At 36.2% G+C, this 17511-nt stretch overlaps 1 protein-coding gene across 1 annotated transcript in view; it reads left to right on the forward strand.

Annotated features, from left to right (window-relative positions):
* Positions 1 to 14021: 14021 nt before the first annotated feature.
* Positions 14022 to 17511, forward strand: part of LOC130541317 (uncharacterized) — a 306393-nt gene continuing 302903 nt past the window's right edge. The window contains exon 1 of the mRNA XM_057301604.1: positions 14022 to 14164. Within this exon, the coding sequence (XP_057157587.1) occupies positions 14156 to 14164 (9 nt within the window). The 5' untranslated portion in view covers positions 14022 to 14155. The remainder of the gene's footprint in view (positions 14165 to 17511) is intronic.

Genomic DNA, 17511 nt, shown 5'->3' on the forward strand with positions numbered 1-17511 from the left:
GTCAAGTGGCAGGTACTAGGTCCTCTCTTCGTTTCTCACTGCCTCTGAAAATCAGAATGTCTTAAATGCTGAGGACCCAACCAAGCTGAAGGACTAGGTAGAGAAAAGCGTGTAAAACAGGATGGGCTTCGGGCATAAAGAAGTACAATCCTTATTATTCATGTTCATGTGTTTCCTTCTGTTCTCAGGAAACTTGCCATCATTTTCTCCCTACTCTTTTCCTGCCTTCCTCTGCTCTTTCTTTTGAATAATCCTTATTTCTTTTACTAAAATTCCTATAAGCTGTAGGCTTCAAGAGAACAGCCTGCTCTGTGTTCTTCACAGGATCTGTTGTGGCATAGGAGGTCAATAAACATCAAATGAATAAATGAATGAATGAATCAAAGTTTGTGTAATGGGAAATGATAGTGTAGTCGGGAGAGTTCCCATGTGGACAAACGAGCTTAAAAAAGCTGTTGAATCAAGTTTGGCCTAAAACTGCCTTCTTATGTATTTTAAGTTCAGCCTAAACGTTTCTCTGTACGTAGTGAACTATAACCTAGATGGAAGTGTAAACAGACTGTAATCTACTCTTGTGCCAATCACCACTTGCCAATTAAAGGGGGCCAACTGTTCAAACTGTGTTCAAATAATGCAAACGTCAAGCTGTAACCAAAACGACTGTTTCTATGCCTCACTTCCACTTTCTGTGCATCACTTTCCTGTTTCTGTTCATAAATCTTCTTCCACCATGCGGCTGTGCTGGAGTTTCTCTGAACCTACTCTGGCTGAGGAGGCGGCTCGATTCACAAATTGTTCCTTGCTCAGTTCAACTCTGTTAAATTTAATTTGTCTGAGATTATTCTTTTAACAGTGCCAATATAGTGTCAATCAAATGTGGAAACGAAGAAGTGTATAGAAAAAGTTTCAGTTCTACCAGATAACAAACTCTAAGCCTCAGATGTGAGAATCTCTAGCAAAGACTGATCTGAATGTATGGACCATGTCTCCTTTTTTCTTTGTCCCTCCCAACGTTGACTGCTTAGGCAGCAAGGTCAGTGTTCCCAGATATGAAGACTACATGACATCCCCAGGCACATCACTTGTGTTATGATGAGGGCTCTCTAGGTCGGGTTGGTCTGGACCTTTATAGCTACTAACCTCCTCTTTAAAAACATTAAAAAAAATCCTAGGGGTAGAAATAACACAAAAGAGTAGTAAAATAAACATCCAAAATTCAGCAGTAGAATGTTGCAAATACTGTTGCAGCCCCCTTTCATCTGTTCTAAACCTATCCTTCACCTTCCCTAAGAGTAAAGCAATCACCGTTCTGATTTTGGTTTATCATTCCTTTGCCTTTTGTTAAAGTTCTATTACATAGCTGTTTATCAATGATCTATTTCTTCCTTTCTATTTTTTTTTACAAAAGGTATATGTCTGTCTTACATACTTTTCATGCAACTTAATTCTTTCTTTAAAATTATGTATCTGAAATCTATCCATGTCGATATATGTAGCACTATTTCACTGATTTTTCAGTGTTGCATGGTCTTCTATTATGTGAGTAAACACAATTTATTTGTACAATTGCCTGTCGATAACATTTTGGATTGTTTCTGTCTCTTTGGTCTCCTGAGGCTGAACATAAAGAAAGAAATACATTTTAATTTATTAAAAATGTATTTTTGTTGCAGAGAAATATGACAAGGTGATCAACAAAATACTTTTAAACATATAAGGTATTAAATAAGGGTGAAGTCCAAGGAGTCTAATATGGTTTGGCTGTGTCCCCACCCAAATGTATTCTTGAATTGTAGTTCCCATAATCCCCATGTGTCATGGGAGGGATGGGGTGGGGGTAATTGAATTATGGAGGTGGTTACCTCCATGCTGTTCTCATCATAGTGAGTGAGTTCTCATGAGATCTGATGGTTTTATAAAGGGGTTTCCCTTCCTTTGCTCTGTACTTCTTCCTGCTGCCATGTGAAGAAGGACATGTTTGCTTCCCCTTCTGCCATGATTGTAAGTTTTCTGAGGCCACCCCAGCCCTGTAGAACTGTGAACCAATTAAACCTCTTTCCTTTATAAATTACCTAGTCTCAGGTATGTCCTTATAGCAGCATGAGAATAGACTAATACAGTAAATTGGTGCCAGGAGTGTGGTGCTGCTGTGAATATACCCAAAAATGTGGAAGCAGTTTTGGAACTGGGTAACAGGCAGAGGTTGGAACAGTTTGGAGGGCTCAGAAGAAGATAGGAAAATGTGGGAAAGTTTGGAACTTCTTAGAGACTCGGAGGGCTCAGAAGACAGAAATCTGTGTGGAAGTTTGGAAGTTCCAAACTGCCTAGAGACTTTGGCTTTGCCCCAAATGCTGACAGTGATATGCACAATAAAGTCCAGGATGACATGGCCTCAGATAGAGATGAGGAACTTGTTGGGAACTGGAGCAAAGGTGACCCTTGTTATGCTTTAGCAAAGAGACTGGTGGCATTTTGCCCCTGCCCTAGAGACCTGTGGAGCTTTGATCTTGAGAGAAATAAGTAGGGTATCTGGTGGCAGAAATTTCTAAGCAGCAAAGTGTTCAAGAGGTGACAGAGCATAAAAGTTAGGAAAAATTTGCAGCCTGACCATATAGTAGAAAAGAAAAACTCATTTTTGGAGAGAAATTCAAGCTGCTGTAGAAATTTGCATAAGTAATGAGGAGCCAAATGCTAGTCACCAAGACAATGGGGAAATGTCACCAGGGCATGTCAAGGACCTTCATGGCAACCCCTCCCATCACAGGCCCAGAGGCCTAGGAGAAGAAAATTGTTTCGTGGGCCATGGCCAGGGTCCCCTTGCTGTGTGCAACCTAGGGACTTTGTGCCTTGTGTCCCAGCTGCTCCAGGTGTGGCTAAATGGGGCCAAGGTACAGCTCGGGCCACAGCTTCAGTGTGCAAGCCCAAACCTTGGCAGCTTCCACATGGTGTTGGTCCTGAGGGTGCACAGAACACAAGAATTGAGGTTTGGGACCCTCTGCCTAGATTTCAGAGGACATATGGAAACACCGGGATGTCCAGACAGAGGCGTGCTGCAGGGGCAGAGCCCTCATGAAGAACTTCTTCTAGGGCAGTGCAGAAGGGAAATGTGGGGTTAGAACCCCCACAGAGTCCCCACTTGGGCACTTCCTAGTAGAGCTATGAGAAGAGGGCCCCATCCTCCAGACCCCAAAATGGCAGATCCACTAACAGCTTGCACTGTGCATCTGGAAAAGCCACAGTCATTCAACACCAGCTATGAAAGCACCTAGGATGGGGGCTGTACTCTGCAAAGCTATGGGATGGAGCTGCCCAAGGTCACGGGAGCCTACCTCTTGCATCAGAGTGACCTGGATGTGAGACATGGAGTCAGAAGAGATTATTTCAGAGCTTTAAGATTTAATTACTGCCCTATTGGATTTCGGAGTTGCATAGGGGCTGTAGCCTTTTTGTTTTGGCTAATTTCTCACATTTGGAATGGGTGTATTTACCCAACGCCCATACCCTCACTGTATCTAGGAAGTAACTAGCTTGCTTTTGATTTTACAGACTCATAGGTGGAAGGGACTTGCCTTGTCTCAGATAAGACTTTGGACTTGGAATTTTGAGTTAATGCTGGAATGAGTTAAGACTTTGCGGGACTGTTGGGAAGGCATCACTGTGTTTTGAAATGTGAGGACATGAGATTTGGGAGGGCCAGGGGTGGAATGATATGGTTTGGCTGTGTGCTCACCCAAATCTCATCTTTAATTGTAGTTCCCATAATGCCCACATGTCATGGGAGGGACCCAGTGTGGGCTAATTGAATCATGGAGATGGTTACCTCTTGCCCTGTTCTCGTGATAGTGAGTGAGTTCTCATGAGATCTGATGGTTTTATAAGGGGCTTTACCTGCCTTTGCTCTGCACTTCTCCTTCCTGCTGCCATGTGTAGAAGGATGTGTGTGCTTCCCCTTCTGCCATGATTGTAAGTTTCCTAAGGCCTCCCCAGCCCTGCAGAACTGTGAGTCAATTAAACCTGTTTCCTTTAAAAATCACCCAGTCTCAGGTATCACCTTTATAGCAGCATGAGAATGGACTAATACAGAGTCAAAGGAACAATGCAAAATTTCTAACTTAAAAGATGAATTTAGACATGTCTCTTTTTTTTTTTTTTGGCTTCTTTCCTTCCTTCTTTCTTTTTTCTTTCTTTCCTTTCCTTTTTTTTTTTTTTTTTTTCTTGACAGGGTCTTTCTCTGTCACCCAGGCTGGAGTGCAGTGGTGCAATCATAGCTTACTGCAGCCTTGAACTTCTGGGCTCAAGCCATCTTCCCACCTCAGCCTCCCAAGTAGCTAGGACTACAGGCACAAGCCACTGTGCCTGACTAATTTTTAATTTTTTTTTTTTGTAGGGACAGAGTCTTAATACCCTTTCCTTGTCCTCCCAAAGCACTGGCATGAGCCACCATACCCATACCCATTCCCTGATTTGCACTTCTATCAGCATTACATGACAATTTGTTGCTTGGTACTCTTGTCAGCAACATGTGGTATCAAACTTTTCAATGTTAGCTAATTTGGAGGAATAGCTATTCCTCCAAATGATGATTTTTTTTTCTTTGCTTCCCGTATTACATTTGAAAACTTTCCCACATCTTTCTTTGGCCATTTGTGTTCCCCCTTCCATGAAATTTCTGTCTATCCCAGAGGAATTTCTGCTCATCATTATCTATGTGATTCCTCAAACTTCCCAGACTCCCTACTATTAGGTGGGGTCATATGAATTTTTCTGATCAATGAGCTGTGAGAGGAGCTAGAGCATTTAAGAGTTGGTGTGTGACATCTTAACCCTCTTTTCTCCTGACACAGTGACCATGGAGGCTTATGTTGAGATGATGGAGCTATAAGATTGAAATAGCTTGAATTGCTGAATCCAATAAAGGACAGCTGCCCTGAAGAGTCACTTAACCTGCAGTAGACAATGAGTGAGCAAGAAATAAATTTTTGTAGGTTTTAATCCATTGAGATTTTTAGGTTTATTTGTTGTTCCAACATAGCCGAGACTATTCTGACTAATAATTTTGTTCACTTTTTCTTTTTATTTTTGGTGATTAATAAGGATTCTTTATATATTCTGGATGCTGATCTTTTTCTGTTTTATATATGAGACAAATATCTCCTTCCAATTTGTGAATTATATTTTATTCTCTTTATGGTGTCATTTGATGAACAGAAGTTCGTCATTTTAATGGAGCCAAATTTATTAATCTTTTACTTTATGAATTGTGATTTTTATATATGTTTAAAGAAATCTTTCCCAAATTTAAGGTCATTTAGATAGCATATGTGTTTTTTCTAAATGCTTTAAAGTTTTGCCTTTACTTTTAAGTTTTGTTCATTTTAGAAATGATTTTTATTTTTATTTTTTATTTTATTTTATTTTTTTGAGACAAAGTCTCGCTCTGTCACCCAGGCTGGAGTGCAGTGGCGCAATCTCGGGTCACTGCAACCTTCTCCTGGGTTCAAGCAATTCTCCTGCCTCAGTCTCCCATTTTTATGGGAGGCCTTTTTATGCCTTTTTATGCCTTTAAAGGCCTTTTTATGCCTTTAAAATTTTATAATTTTCTCCATCAAGGTCTTTTACATCTATTGTGAAATTTCTTTGTATGATTTTGTACATTTTCCTTGCCCTTGAATGTGGTATCTTAATGTTTTTAATATTCAATAATAATAATTATGCCAATCTTGTCTCATTTATCCTCTCTTTCTTTTTTTCCTGGAATATTTTAAAGCAAATCCCAGACATTATATTATTGTACATACAAATACTTCAGTATTCATGTCTAGATAATAAGGATTTCAAAAAATCCTAACAACCATGTAATTGTCATACCTAACACAATTAGCAGTTCCTTTATATCATCTAATAACAAGTCAATGTTGAAATTTCCTTGATTGTCTTCAACACGGCTAGTTTGTTTGAATGACGATTGAAACAAAGTCTGCATGTTGCCTTTGGTTGCTTGTCCTCAAAGTTTTATTCTTATACATCCTCCTATCATGTTTTAATTGATTTATTGAAGCATCCAGGTTATTTGTCCTGTATAGTATATACTACAGTTTGGATTTGGCTGTTTGCTTCCTTGTCGCACCATCTAAGTTCTTCCTCTATGACCCATATTTCCTGTAAACTGGGAGTTAGATCCAGAAGCTCAATTGGATTGGATACAGATTCTTTATATGTATGTCTACCTCGGGGGCTGCTACTTTTACTAAGCCTGAAGAGGTAAAGGGAGAGAAGTTTGTTACCAAGTAAGAGCTGGAGTGTTGGGAGATGGGCCACCTGAAGGGAGCCGTGGTCAAAGGGAAAAGCAGCACAGCACTGAGCTTGCAATGGAGTGAAAGGAATAACACTAATCTCTCCTCCCACCCTCCATCCCCTGCCAGTACTTCCCTCTGGCTCAACCCAACTGGGTAGGGACCTATGTGAGGCAGCTGATTGAGGTCAGATGCCTGGGGCACAGAGCAGTCCATGAAAGGGCAGATAACAGAGCTGAGGGACTGAGGGAGAATCATCAGCACAGCATTCATTGATGATTATTGTCTTGTTCTATTATTTCATTAAGCAGTGCAAAAATAGTGATTATCTAATTCTATCATTCCTTCTGTTTTCTTTATATAAGAAGTTCTCCTTTTATCCATTATTTGGTTACTCTGAAAATACAATTTATATGAAAGGGAAGAATAAATGATTAGTTATTAATTAATGTTCAGAGTAATTAATAGGTGTCTTAGAACTTACAGTGGTGACTTATGAGTTTCTATTAATATCGTTATGAATTATGAATTTTTATATATTTGATATGTTTCAACTATTGTGGTTATTATTCTTTTTCATGCTCAAATTGTACCATCTTAGTCCAGTGGGGGCCCTTTCAAGTTGGCTACTGTGTCCTTTTGAGATGACTTCATTAGTCTTTTACAGCTAGCTTGCTTTCTTTTCTTTCTTTCTCTCTCTCTCTTTCTTTCTCTCTCTCTTTCTTTCTCTTCCTTTCCCTTCCTTCCTTCCTTCCCTTTCCCTTTCCCTTTCCCTTCCCTTCCCTTCCCTTTCCTCCTTTTTGACACAAAAGATGTCCCAAGCTAATCTTGTATTATACTTTTCCTGCCCCAAGGTTTAAGGCAGTAATTTCTCTAAAATGCCCTGATTCCTTCTGTGGCAACTGGTATTTAGAAGCCTTAATTCTGGGTGCTAGGGGTGTTTGCTCATGGCTTTTGGGTTGTCATTGTTTCTAAGTCTTTAATGTGGACAGAACTAGAAAACAGATGTATTTTTGGAAGAGAAAAAAATTGAGATTTTTTTCTCACCTAAATTTCAGTTTATGGAGTTTAATTTAATTTTGATTGTATGCCTTTTTTCTTACATGAAAACATTGGTTCATAAGGGCACAATTATTTGCTTTATTTTACAATATAATATTAATAGTTTCAAAATAACAAAACCAGTATTACAATTTGCAGTGAGTCTACTGAATGCAACTTAAGATTTTTTTGTGATTCTTTTTGTTTTAAGAATATATCTTACTAGGGAGGAGCACTCAAAATAGAGTACTTTGACTTTAGAGTTAATTGAAGTAAAATTTTTCTGTGAGTAGTTATGTCAGCAAATTGATATTTAGTTGGATTCATTTCTTTCAGTTAGTTTTCGATTTTGAGGCTTTGTTTCTTTTTGATTTAATTTTGTTTTTTAATTTATATGGTTCCAAAGTCAAAAGTATGTAACCAGATGTATTCACAGAATTCCAGCTTCTGTCCCTATCCCCTCCATGTCCTTCCTATCTCCATCATAGGTAATCATTTTTAAAAATTAATTTTAAATTTGCCCTTTGGTTGTTTCTTTTCAAAAATATAAAAGTTAGCAATATAAAAATTTTATTTACCTTTTTCTCTTTTGCACAATGATATGTTTAGAGTAAGAATAAAATAACAATAAAGTCTGAAAATAGCATATAATAAACCATAAATAATTTTTTGCATATTCCTTTTATTGTTTAGCTATATATATATGTGTGTATATATATGGATATAATATATATGGATATATATGGATATAATATATATATGGATATATACAAATATAATATATATGGATATAATCCCATATCAACATTTATAGATGATAGCTTATCCTTTTTTTACAGCTTATTCCTTTTTAAGGGCTGCATTATACTGTGTTGTGCAGATTTATCATAGTTTATCCAACCAGCTTCCAATAATGGAATTTGAGTGGTTTCTAGTCTTTTGCTATTGAAAATAACACCACAATCAATAACTTTGTGCCCATGCTATTTACATTTTGTCATTGCATCTTGGGGCTAGAGTTCTAGAAGTGGCACTGCTGGATTAAATATGTATATGATATTTCGTTAATATCGCTAAATTTATCCCCATGGGAGCGTGTGTGTGTGTGTGTGTGTGTGTGTGTGTGTGTGTGTGTGTGTTTCCACCACTATTATAGGAGACTGCTCATTTTCCCATGGCATTGCCAACAGATCATGTCGTCATGATCTGTTTTTTTCCCAATCTGATGTGTGAGAAATGGATCGTCACAGTAGTTTTAATTTGCATTTCTCTTATTATAAGCAAGGTTGAACATCTTTTCATTTCTGTGACCTGCCTGTTTATGTTTTGTACTTATTTTTCTTCTGAATTATTAGTCTTCTCAACTTTTAGGAGGAGCTGTTTGTATGTTAGAGAATTTGCCCTTTGTCTGTGATTTGTTACAAATTCTTTTTGTCCAGTTTGATATTTATATTTTCACTGTACTTATGGTGTTTTCTGTTTTTTGTCCTTATTTTTGCTATGCAAGTTGTTTTTTGTTTTGTTTTATGTGGGCAAATGAAAAGTTTTTCCCACTTCAGATTATAAAGAATTTAACCCATGTTTTGTTCTAGTACTTGTATTATCTTTGAAAAACTTCTATTATGGAAAATTTCAAGTATATAAATATAGAGAGAATAGTGTAATGGACTTGGTTTATTCATCAACCAGCTTTAACAATTATCATTACATGGCCTATCGTGTTTCATCTATACCCCTAACCCTTTTCTTATCCCATATTATTTTGAAGAAAATCTAAGATATTGTATTATCTGTAAATATTTTAGTATATAAATGATCTTTTTAAAATTACATTTTATGTTTTTGCTGGTTTATAGAAACGTAATTAATTTTTGTATATTAAGATTTTATCTTGATTAAACCTAGCTTTAAAAATAATTTGCTTGTAGATTTGAATTTTCTATGTAAAAAATCCTATCATACGCTGATTGCTATAGTTTCTCTTCTTGATTTCTAAACTTGTATACTTTATTAAATTAAAATATTAATGTTTTCATACTTTGCTGACTAGAACCACCATAGAGGATTTTCTTTTTCTAATTTTAAAGACAATGATACTAGATTGGGCATGGTGGCTCATGCCTGTAATCCCAGATACCAGTGCTTTGAAAGGCCAAGGCAGGAGTACAGTATTGCTTGAGGCTATGAGTTCAAGACCAGCCTGGGTAATCTAGTGAGACTCCATCTCTAAATTAAAAAAAAAAAAAAAGCTGAGCATAGTAGCATACACCTGTGGTTCTAGCTACTTGGGAAGCTGAGGCAGGAGGATTGCTTGAGCCCAGGCATTGCAGGCTGAAGTGAGCTATGAGTGAGCCACTGTACTTCAGCCAGGCTGACAAAGTGAGACACTGTCTCAAAAACAAAAACCAAAAACAAAAACAAAAAAACACAGACAGTGACTCTAATATTTTACATGTTATGTGTACTGTAGATTTTTGGTAGACATTGTTTTTCTGCTTAATGAAGTTACCTTGCTTTTCTGACTTGCTACTAATTTTTATCATGAATAGGTTTTAAATTTTGTTGAAATATTTGTATCCACTGAGATTATCTTATATTCTTATCTTTTGTTTATTTTTTATTGTGATTAATTATGTGACTTCTATGACTAAATCAGACTTGCATTCCTGGGATAAACCTAACTTGATTAAGATGAGTTACTTCAAATAAAATTATAGATCCGGATTCAGTCTGTTAATATTTTAAAAAGTTTATATCCATATTTGTGAGTGATATAGGCCTGCATTTTCCTTTTCTATCAGGGCCTTGTATAATTTCAATATCAAGATTATACTACCTCCATAAAGTGAGTTGGGAAATGATCCTTCTTTTTGTATTCACTGTATAAACTTAAAAATGTTGCTCCCTGAAAATTTAGGACAGTTCACCTATTCAACAATCTGAAACTTGGTGGGTTTTGGTGGAAGATTTTTTAACTATGGTGTTTTAAAAGGTTAACTAGATTATTGATATTTTTGGTTTCTTCTTGAGTCAGTTTTATTAAGTTGTGTATTTTTAACGGAATTTGTCCCCTTCATTTAAGTTTTTGCTTATTGGCCTAATCCTGTTCAGGATATCCTGATTTTTAAAAATTTTCTGTGTCTGAATTTGTAACCCCATTTCCATTTATAATATTGTTTATATGTGCTTCTTTTTTCTTTACCAATCTCACCATAAATTGGACTATTTTATTAGTATTTTAAAAAATCAACTTCTCATTTTGTTGTTTAATATTATGTCTCATTTTTAATGAATTACTTTTAATGATTATTTTATATTATTAAAATTTTTTCTTCTACTTCATTAATTCATGGATTTTGTATTTATAACTTTTAATTTGGACACTTTTTTCACTAAATTTCAGCTTTTCTGCTTTTCTATTATAGACCTTAAAAAATGGCTCTGCATTTCATTTATTTTGACTTGTGTTTTAAAATTTGTATTTTATTTTTCTCTAATCTCTGAGCATTTAGAAGTATATTTTAAATGTTAATAAATAATATTTTAAGTTATTCTTTTAATATATTTTAAATGATATTGCATTTTGGTGAGGGAGTATGGAATATATGATACGTATTTTTTTGAAATTTATTAATACTTTGTGCCCTGATACTTGATTAATTTTTGTAAATGCTCTATATGTGTTGAAGATAATAGCATTCTTTAATTGGAGCAAGGTTCTTTCAATGTCCATTAAATTGAGCCTGTTAATTTTGCTATTCAAATCTATATTTCTACTAATTTTGACCTTTTAATTAGTAAGATAAATTTTAAAAATCTCCTATTAGAATGGTGAATTTATTAATTTCTTCTTGTAATCTTATGTATTTCAAGGCTATTTTATTTGGTACAATAAATTTTTTAATCGTTTTCTCTTTCTGGTCTGAGATATATGTATACACTCTTGTCTCTGTCTCTGTCGGTCTGTCGGTCTCTCTTTTTCTATATGTCAATTTTTTTATCCCTAATAATGCTTTCTTGCCCTAAGGACTGTGATATGATATAATATGGCTATTCTTCCGTTTGATCAGCACTTGTCTGCCGTATTTCTGTATGCTTTTATTTTCCACTTTTCCATTTCTGTGCATGTAGGTGTATATCTTGTAAACAACATAGAGCTAAATTTCTGTTTTCCAGTTTGATTTACTGTAATTTTATTGATAATATAGCATTCTTTTTTTATTCTTATTTGTCTTCATTCTGTTTTTAAGTGTATCCTGTTTTTCCCCTAGATTCGATTTTTCTTCTTGTTGATTTAAATTTTTTTCTTAATTTTTCCCCTCTATTAGTTTAGAATTTATATTCCATTTCTTTTTGGTTAGTGATCAGCCTTTAACTATTAACCAAGTTTACAAAGTCTAAATTTAATCAGTATCTTTCTCATGATTCTGTTCAATGCAACGACCTATACCAGTGTTCTGTCTTTTCTGTCTGGATGTTTTTAAGATGTTCTCTCTATAGTGTCATTTTGTAATTTTACTTCAATATTTCTTAATGTATGGGTCATTGTGTTGACTTTGTGTTCTCAGTTTAGAATTTCCTTAATTGTACAGTTAATATAAATTATAAATATAATTATTCTTATATCTGGAGCCAAGATTGGGTGAGACAGCTTTTTCTAATGACTTCCTTTGGGGCAGGCAAGTAGATCTTTTTTTCTAGATCATCCTCTCATCGAGATTGTGGCCTCTCTGAGGGTCCAATTATTATGTAGGGGTTTGAATTCAGCTTATTTACATTGTTCAGTCTTGTGGCCTAGTCTTTCATTTTGGTGGAGACCATTGATTTCCACATCTCTAGGTTCACATGTTGACTTTTACCCCCAGGACTGTCTTGACTACCAAGTTTTCTTAGCACTCTGATTTCAATTCTTTGTTTAATCTTATTTTATTTTTGCCCCAGTGATTTCCCTTTATTTTCTTGTGAGCTCAATAATGTTATTTAAAAACAAGTTTATTGTACTATATTCAGCAGAAGATATTTTGCAATGGACCATCTTTTTCCCTTAGAATATTTAAGCCATCATATTGCCAGAAGTGGAAGACTCCCATCTTGCAATATATTCTTAATCAGCCTCTGTTTCCACTCTTTTTCTTCCTCAATCCATTCTCCATAAAGTAACTGGAATAATATTTTTACAGTATCAATCAAGTCACGTTATACAAGAATAAAATTAAACTCTTTAACTTGGTACACAAGGCCTATGTGACCTGGCCATGCCTACCTCTTCAAACTCACCTTCCACCTATCCTCCACATCGACTTTCATCATCCACATTGTCTCTCATTCTCTTCCTTCACAGGCCGATCATATCCTTGCCTTAGATCTTTTATTGATCTGTCTCCTGTGCCTAAAATGTTCTCTTCCAAAATCTTTGTGGCCTAGTTCCATCTATCATTCATATTTCAACACAAATGTCACTTTTTCAGAGAAGACCTTCTTGACTATTCCATCTGAAGTTGCCCATCCACAATTTCACATCACCCTGGTTGTTTTTCACAGTACTTACTGCCATCTGAAATTATCTTATTTATTAGTTTACTTGTTAATTATCTCTCTCTTCCTACTAAGATATTAGCTCCATAGAACGGGGAGATGATTTATTAATATATGACCAGTGCCTAGATAGTTTAAATATTCAATATACATTTATCACATAAAATTCATTAAAATAATATGTATTGAATACCTGCTATGAGCCAGACACTGTTCTAGGTGCTGAGGATACATACATGAAATGAACAAATAAAGATTCCTGCCTCGTAGTTCTTATGTTCTAAAGGGGTGGATAGACATTAAATAATAAGCATACCACATAAATAAATTATAGAGTATGGTGAAAGGTCATATGGCAATGGAAAAAGAAAAGTAAGGTGGAATAGTGGGGAGGGACAGGTTGCAATTTTGAATAGAATAGATTAGGCCTTATTGAGAAAGTGATACGAAAGCTGGGTGGGTGTCTGGGAAAAGAACATTTCAGACAGAGAGAACAGCATGTGCTAAGGTCCTAAGGAGTCCAAGTCGTGGGAATAAAGTGAGAGGGTGAGAGGAGATGAATTTAGGGAGGCAGCTGGAGGCCAAAGTATAAAGCCTTGTAGGCTATTATAAGGATTTTGGTTTTTCCTGAGTGAAGTGGGAGCCACTGGAGAATTTTGAGCTGAAGAGCGACACAATCTGACTTACATTCTAAAAGGATGTCTCTGGCTGCTGTGTTGAGAACAGGCATGGGGCAAGGATAGAAGTAGAGAGACCTATGAAGAGGCAGTTACAATAACCCAGGTTATTGATTGTTTTGATTAAGTCTAGTAGCAGTAGAGGTGGTGAGAAGTGACTGGATTCCAGAAAGATTTTGAAGATTGAGCCAACAGGATTTGCTAACAGTACAGACATGGCTTCTGAAAGAAAGAGAGGCATCAGTTATGTTACTAACAACTAGAGGAATGGAGTTGTTACCAGTTGATAGAAAGACCATGGGTGAGGTAGGTTTGGGGTAAAAGATCAAGAGTTTTGGACCTGTCGAATTTAAACACACAAGTGATAATATTGAGTAGGCAGTTGGAGTTCAGAACAGGGCTCTGGGGAGGAGGTACAAATTTGGGAGTAGTTAGCATAGAGGCGGTATTTAAAATTCAGGGAGTGAATGTGTGTAGAGAAGAGAAGAAGACCAAGGACTGAGCACCGGGAGACTCCAATGGGGAGAAGGGGAGGAACAAGCAAAAAGATGGAGAAAAAGCTACCACCAGTGACCTAGGAGAACCAGGGGGCTGGCATCCTGCAGCCACATGCACATGGTGAGTGATCTTTCATACACTCCTGTAAATGTATAATTTTTGAAATTTCTATAAATGTAAGCCTAAAATGAGGGCTATTGAATTAGTTTTCTAATGTATACATTTTGTAATAACAAAAATTCTGTTCAGAGGAGAAACCCTTCACAATTTCCAAGACCAAGTGATGTGTAAGTTAAGATTTTGTAGGACGTAAATGTGCATTTTTTAACCTGGTTTCTGTAAAGGTCTTACCTCTGTTGTTTTGACTCTCCTTGTGGGTAGGGAGGGTCCCGTGGTCAATTGTCCCTTTTTGTCTTTGCTGGGGTTATAATTATCATGGGACTGAATGTGACTTAAGACCTCCATTTTTCCTGTCTGAGGTCTTTTTGCTGTTTCTGTTGCAATAAAAAGGATTCTAGAGAAAGAACATATAGAAATGTGATGGAATGGCCAGCTTCTCATTGGTAACTTAGCCTTGGCTTGCACTTTGATAGATTTCAGGATGGTTTCTAATTGTCCTGTATTTTGAATATGAAACTGGATTGGAAGGCACTTTTTTAGGTTCTCAATTGAATTTCATCAAACTCACTATGTTGGTTTTGCAAGTTCCTGCCATCACTCAACACACACAAACCCTCAACACACACACAAACACACACACACAAACCCTCAACACACACAAACCTAGCACATAGTAGGTATTCAGTAAATGTTTGTTCAGTTGAGTTGGAAGAGGTTTCCTTTCTAATATGGCAGATGCTACTTTCAAAATGACAGAAGACTTTATTTTGAAATGCCATCAACTTCCGGAAGTGGGTTGTTGCTTTAACATTGTATACACGTATATATACTCTGGTAAACATGATGGTAAAGCATATCTAAGTTACACATTATCACCTCCGAAAATTAAAGTAGTTTATCCCTGTTGGTTTTCCTTTCCCATTAAAGTCATTATCTGTTCACAGAGCAGCATTAGCAGCTGAAAAGACATGGCAGGGAATTGAACAAATCGAACATTCATAGTAGACAGATTTTCTCCTTCTGTGTGTGTGGATTGGACATGGCTGTGAACAGTTGGAGGTCAGACCATCACTAATATGTATAAAACTTTTGATGATAATTTACCATTTAAAAATATATTAATTTTTGGCAGAGGTGTGAACATCTTTGTCTTGCCTACAGCTTTATTTCCTGTGATACACAGAGAGCTAAAATCCACAGTGGGCCAATTTGAAAAGCAAGAAAACTTTTTCTTCATTAAAGCCCCATTTTGTTTCTTGGTGAAAGTACGTATATGAATTTCATTTTCACTCACGAAAAAGGCCTGTGCAAAAGACTGAAATGATCAGTGAGGAAAAGAGGGATCTTATGAATTGAAATAGCCATCCTGTTTTGGCTACATTTAATGGGTTTCCCCACACTGGTCCTTTCAGTTGCCATTTTGGCTGTGCCTACTCAACCTCTAACAAATGTCTTGTAAAAGAACAAAAGGATGCATACGAATTATGAGTGGCAATGCCTTAGTATGTTAGTAGACTGTACATTTTAAAAAGAGCCATCTTCTCTTCAACTGTTGTGAAACAGATGTCTCTACCACTAAGTGGTGGGTTAGGGTTGTGGTTAGGACTGGTGTTAGGAGACAGTTGAGGTAAGAAAAGAAGAGTGAGCAATACTCAGCTAAAGGTCTCTTTCCACCTAGCAACTGGCTATGCTTTTCCATTGGCAGTTAAAGACTGTCTGGCTTTTAACATCTTTTCTAACACCAGGTATCCAAACTACATCAGAAGAGTAAATATTGTTTGTAAGCAGAATGGCACATTTTGGAAGTGCTTGCTTTATGTGGTATATGCATTTATGAAGAAACAAAAGAAAAGAAGGGATTTTATTTCATTATTGCAACAAAACACAATTATTTTTGACATGTTGACATCTGACATAAAATGTCATTGCTATATCATCTCTGAATAAATCTTTCTGTTGGTTTTGCTGAAAGTCCTTAAGCCAATTTCTGTTTCTCTTTTATTCTCTTTGTTCTACGTGGTAGCCTTTAAGTTTGCAGACTGGGGTTGATTTTTAAAATAATGTTCTTATTAAAATAAAAACTCCTTAAACATTTAAGAGGCATAGTCCCCAGACAAGACAAGCATTAAATTAGCATTTGATGTTGATTTTCTTGAGTTCTTTTTTTTTCTTTCTCTGATAGTAAAGCAATACTTTCAGGTTAACAATGGCTCTGGGAACTCCCCAGAAAAACATTTCGAAGCGTTTTTTCCTCAAATATGTTGCTTAAAAGAATTTAGTATGCCATTAAAGATTAAAAATCCTACTAGTAAACTATGAAATAATATTTGGGAGAGATTCCAGAAACTGTGATGGCACCCAACCCAGTGAGGTGCCTGTGTCCTTTCTTCATAGTAAACATGTGGGACCAAGTCACAAGTGTTTGTTATTGTGCTTCTTGCTCTAGACTTGGCTCCTTTGAACATAGGGTCCCTCTTCTTTGAACCCTAGCCTTTTGTATTCATAGTTGGTGCCCCATAAATGATATTAACTCACCATAAAAATATTAATTTTTGACAGAGATGTAAAGCTTGTCTTGTCAAAATTTTATTTTTTTAATCATCCATATAGAGATTAAAATCTGTATGGAGATAAATTTTAATTTGAAAAGCAAGTTATTTTTTCTAAAATGACACACTATTATCATGGGTCCAGCCCATGATAAAGAAAACTAGAAGTCATGACCCCTTCCTTCCTTCAAGGTGACCACCATCATTTAAATAATACTTACATGGCAACTACTAAATTGCAAGGCAGTATAATCAATGCGGAGAACTGTGGTAGAAACCATGAATGATGAATGAACTGGAGAAAAAGAAAGGTCCTTGTAAAGTTTCATAACTGAAGCTAAGCCTTGAAAAGAATGTTGGTGAAGAAAGTTAGCCTGATAAAAGGGAATAATTCAAGCAAAAGCATTGTGATTAGAAGAAAAATAGTAAAATTAGAGTCATGAGTGGAGTGTGGTATTTGCTTCATGCTAGGGAATAGTGAGATAGTTACAATTACCTTGAGAAGCCTTTTTCCCTCCCCCAGATTATGTAAGAATTGCACTTAGAATGCTGAAGGCCTGTGCCTGTTTTATTTATCAATCATTCAGGTATTCTGCTGAACAAACTTTAGAACATAAGAGGTCATGTGAGAATAATTAAGAAGATGTTAATGTTTGACCTTAGTATTTACTAATTTGGGTTTTTCTTTCTTTTTTTTTTTTTTTTTGAGACAGAGTCTCACTCTATCACCCAGGCTATAGTGCAATGGCGGCATCTTGGCTCACTGCAACCTCCGCCTCCCAGGTTCAATCGATTCTC

The sequence above is a fragment of the Pan paniscus genome, chromosome 2, assembly GCF_029289425.2.
Source record: "Pan paniscus chromosome 2, NHGRI_mPanPan1-v2.0_pri, whole genome shotgun sequence".
Lineage (NCBI taxonomy): Eukaryota > Metazoa > Chordata > Mammalia > Primates > Hominidae > Pan > Pan paniscus.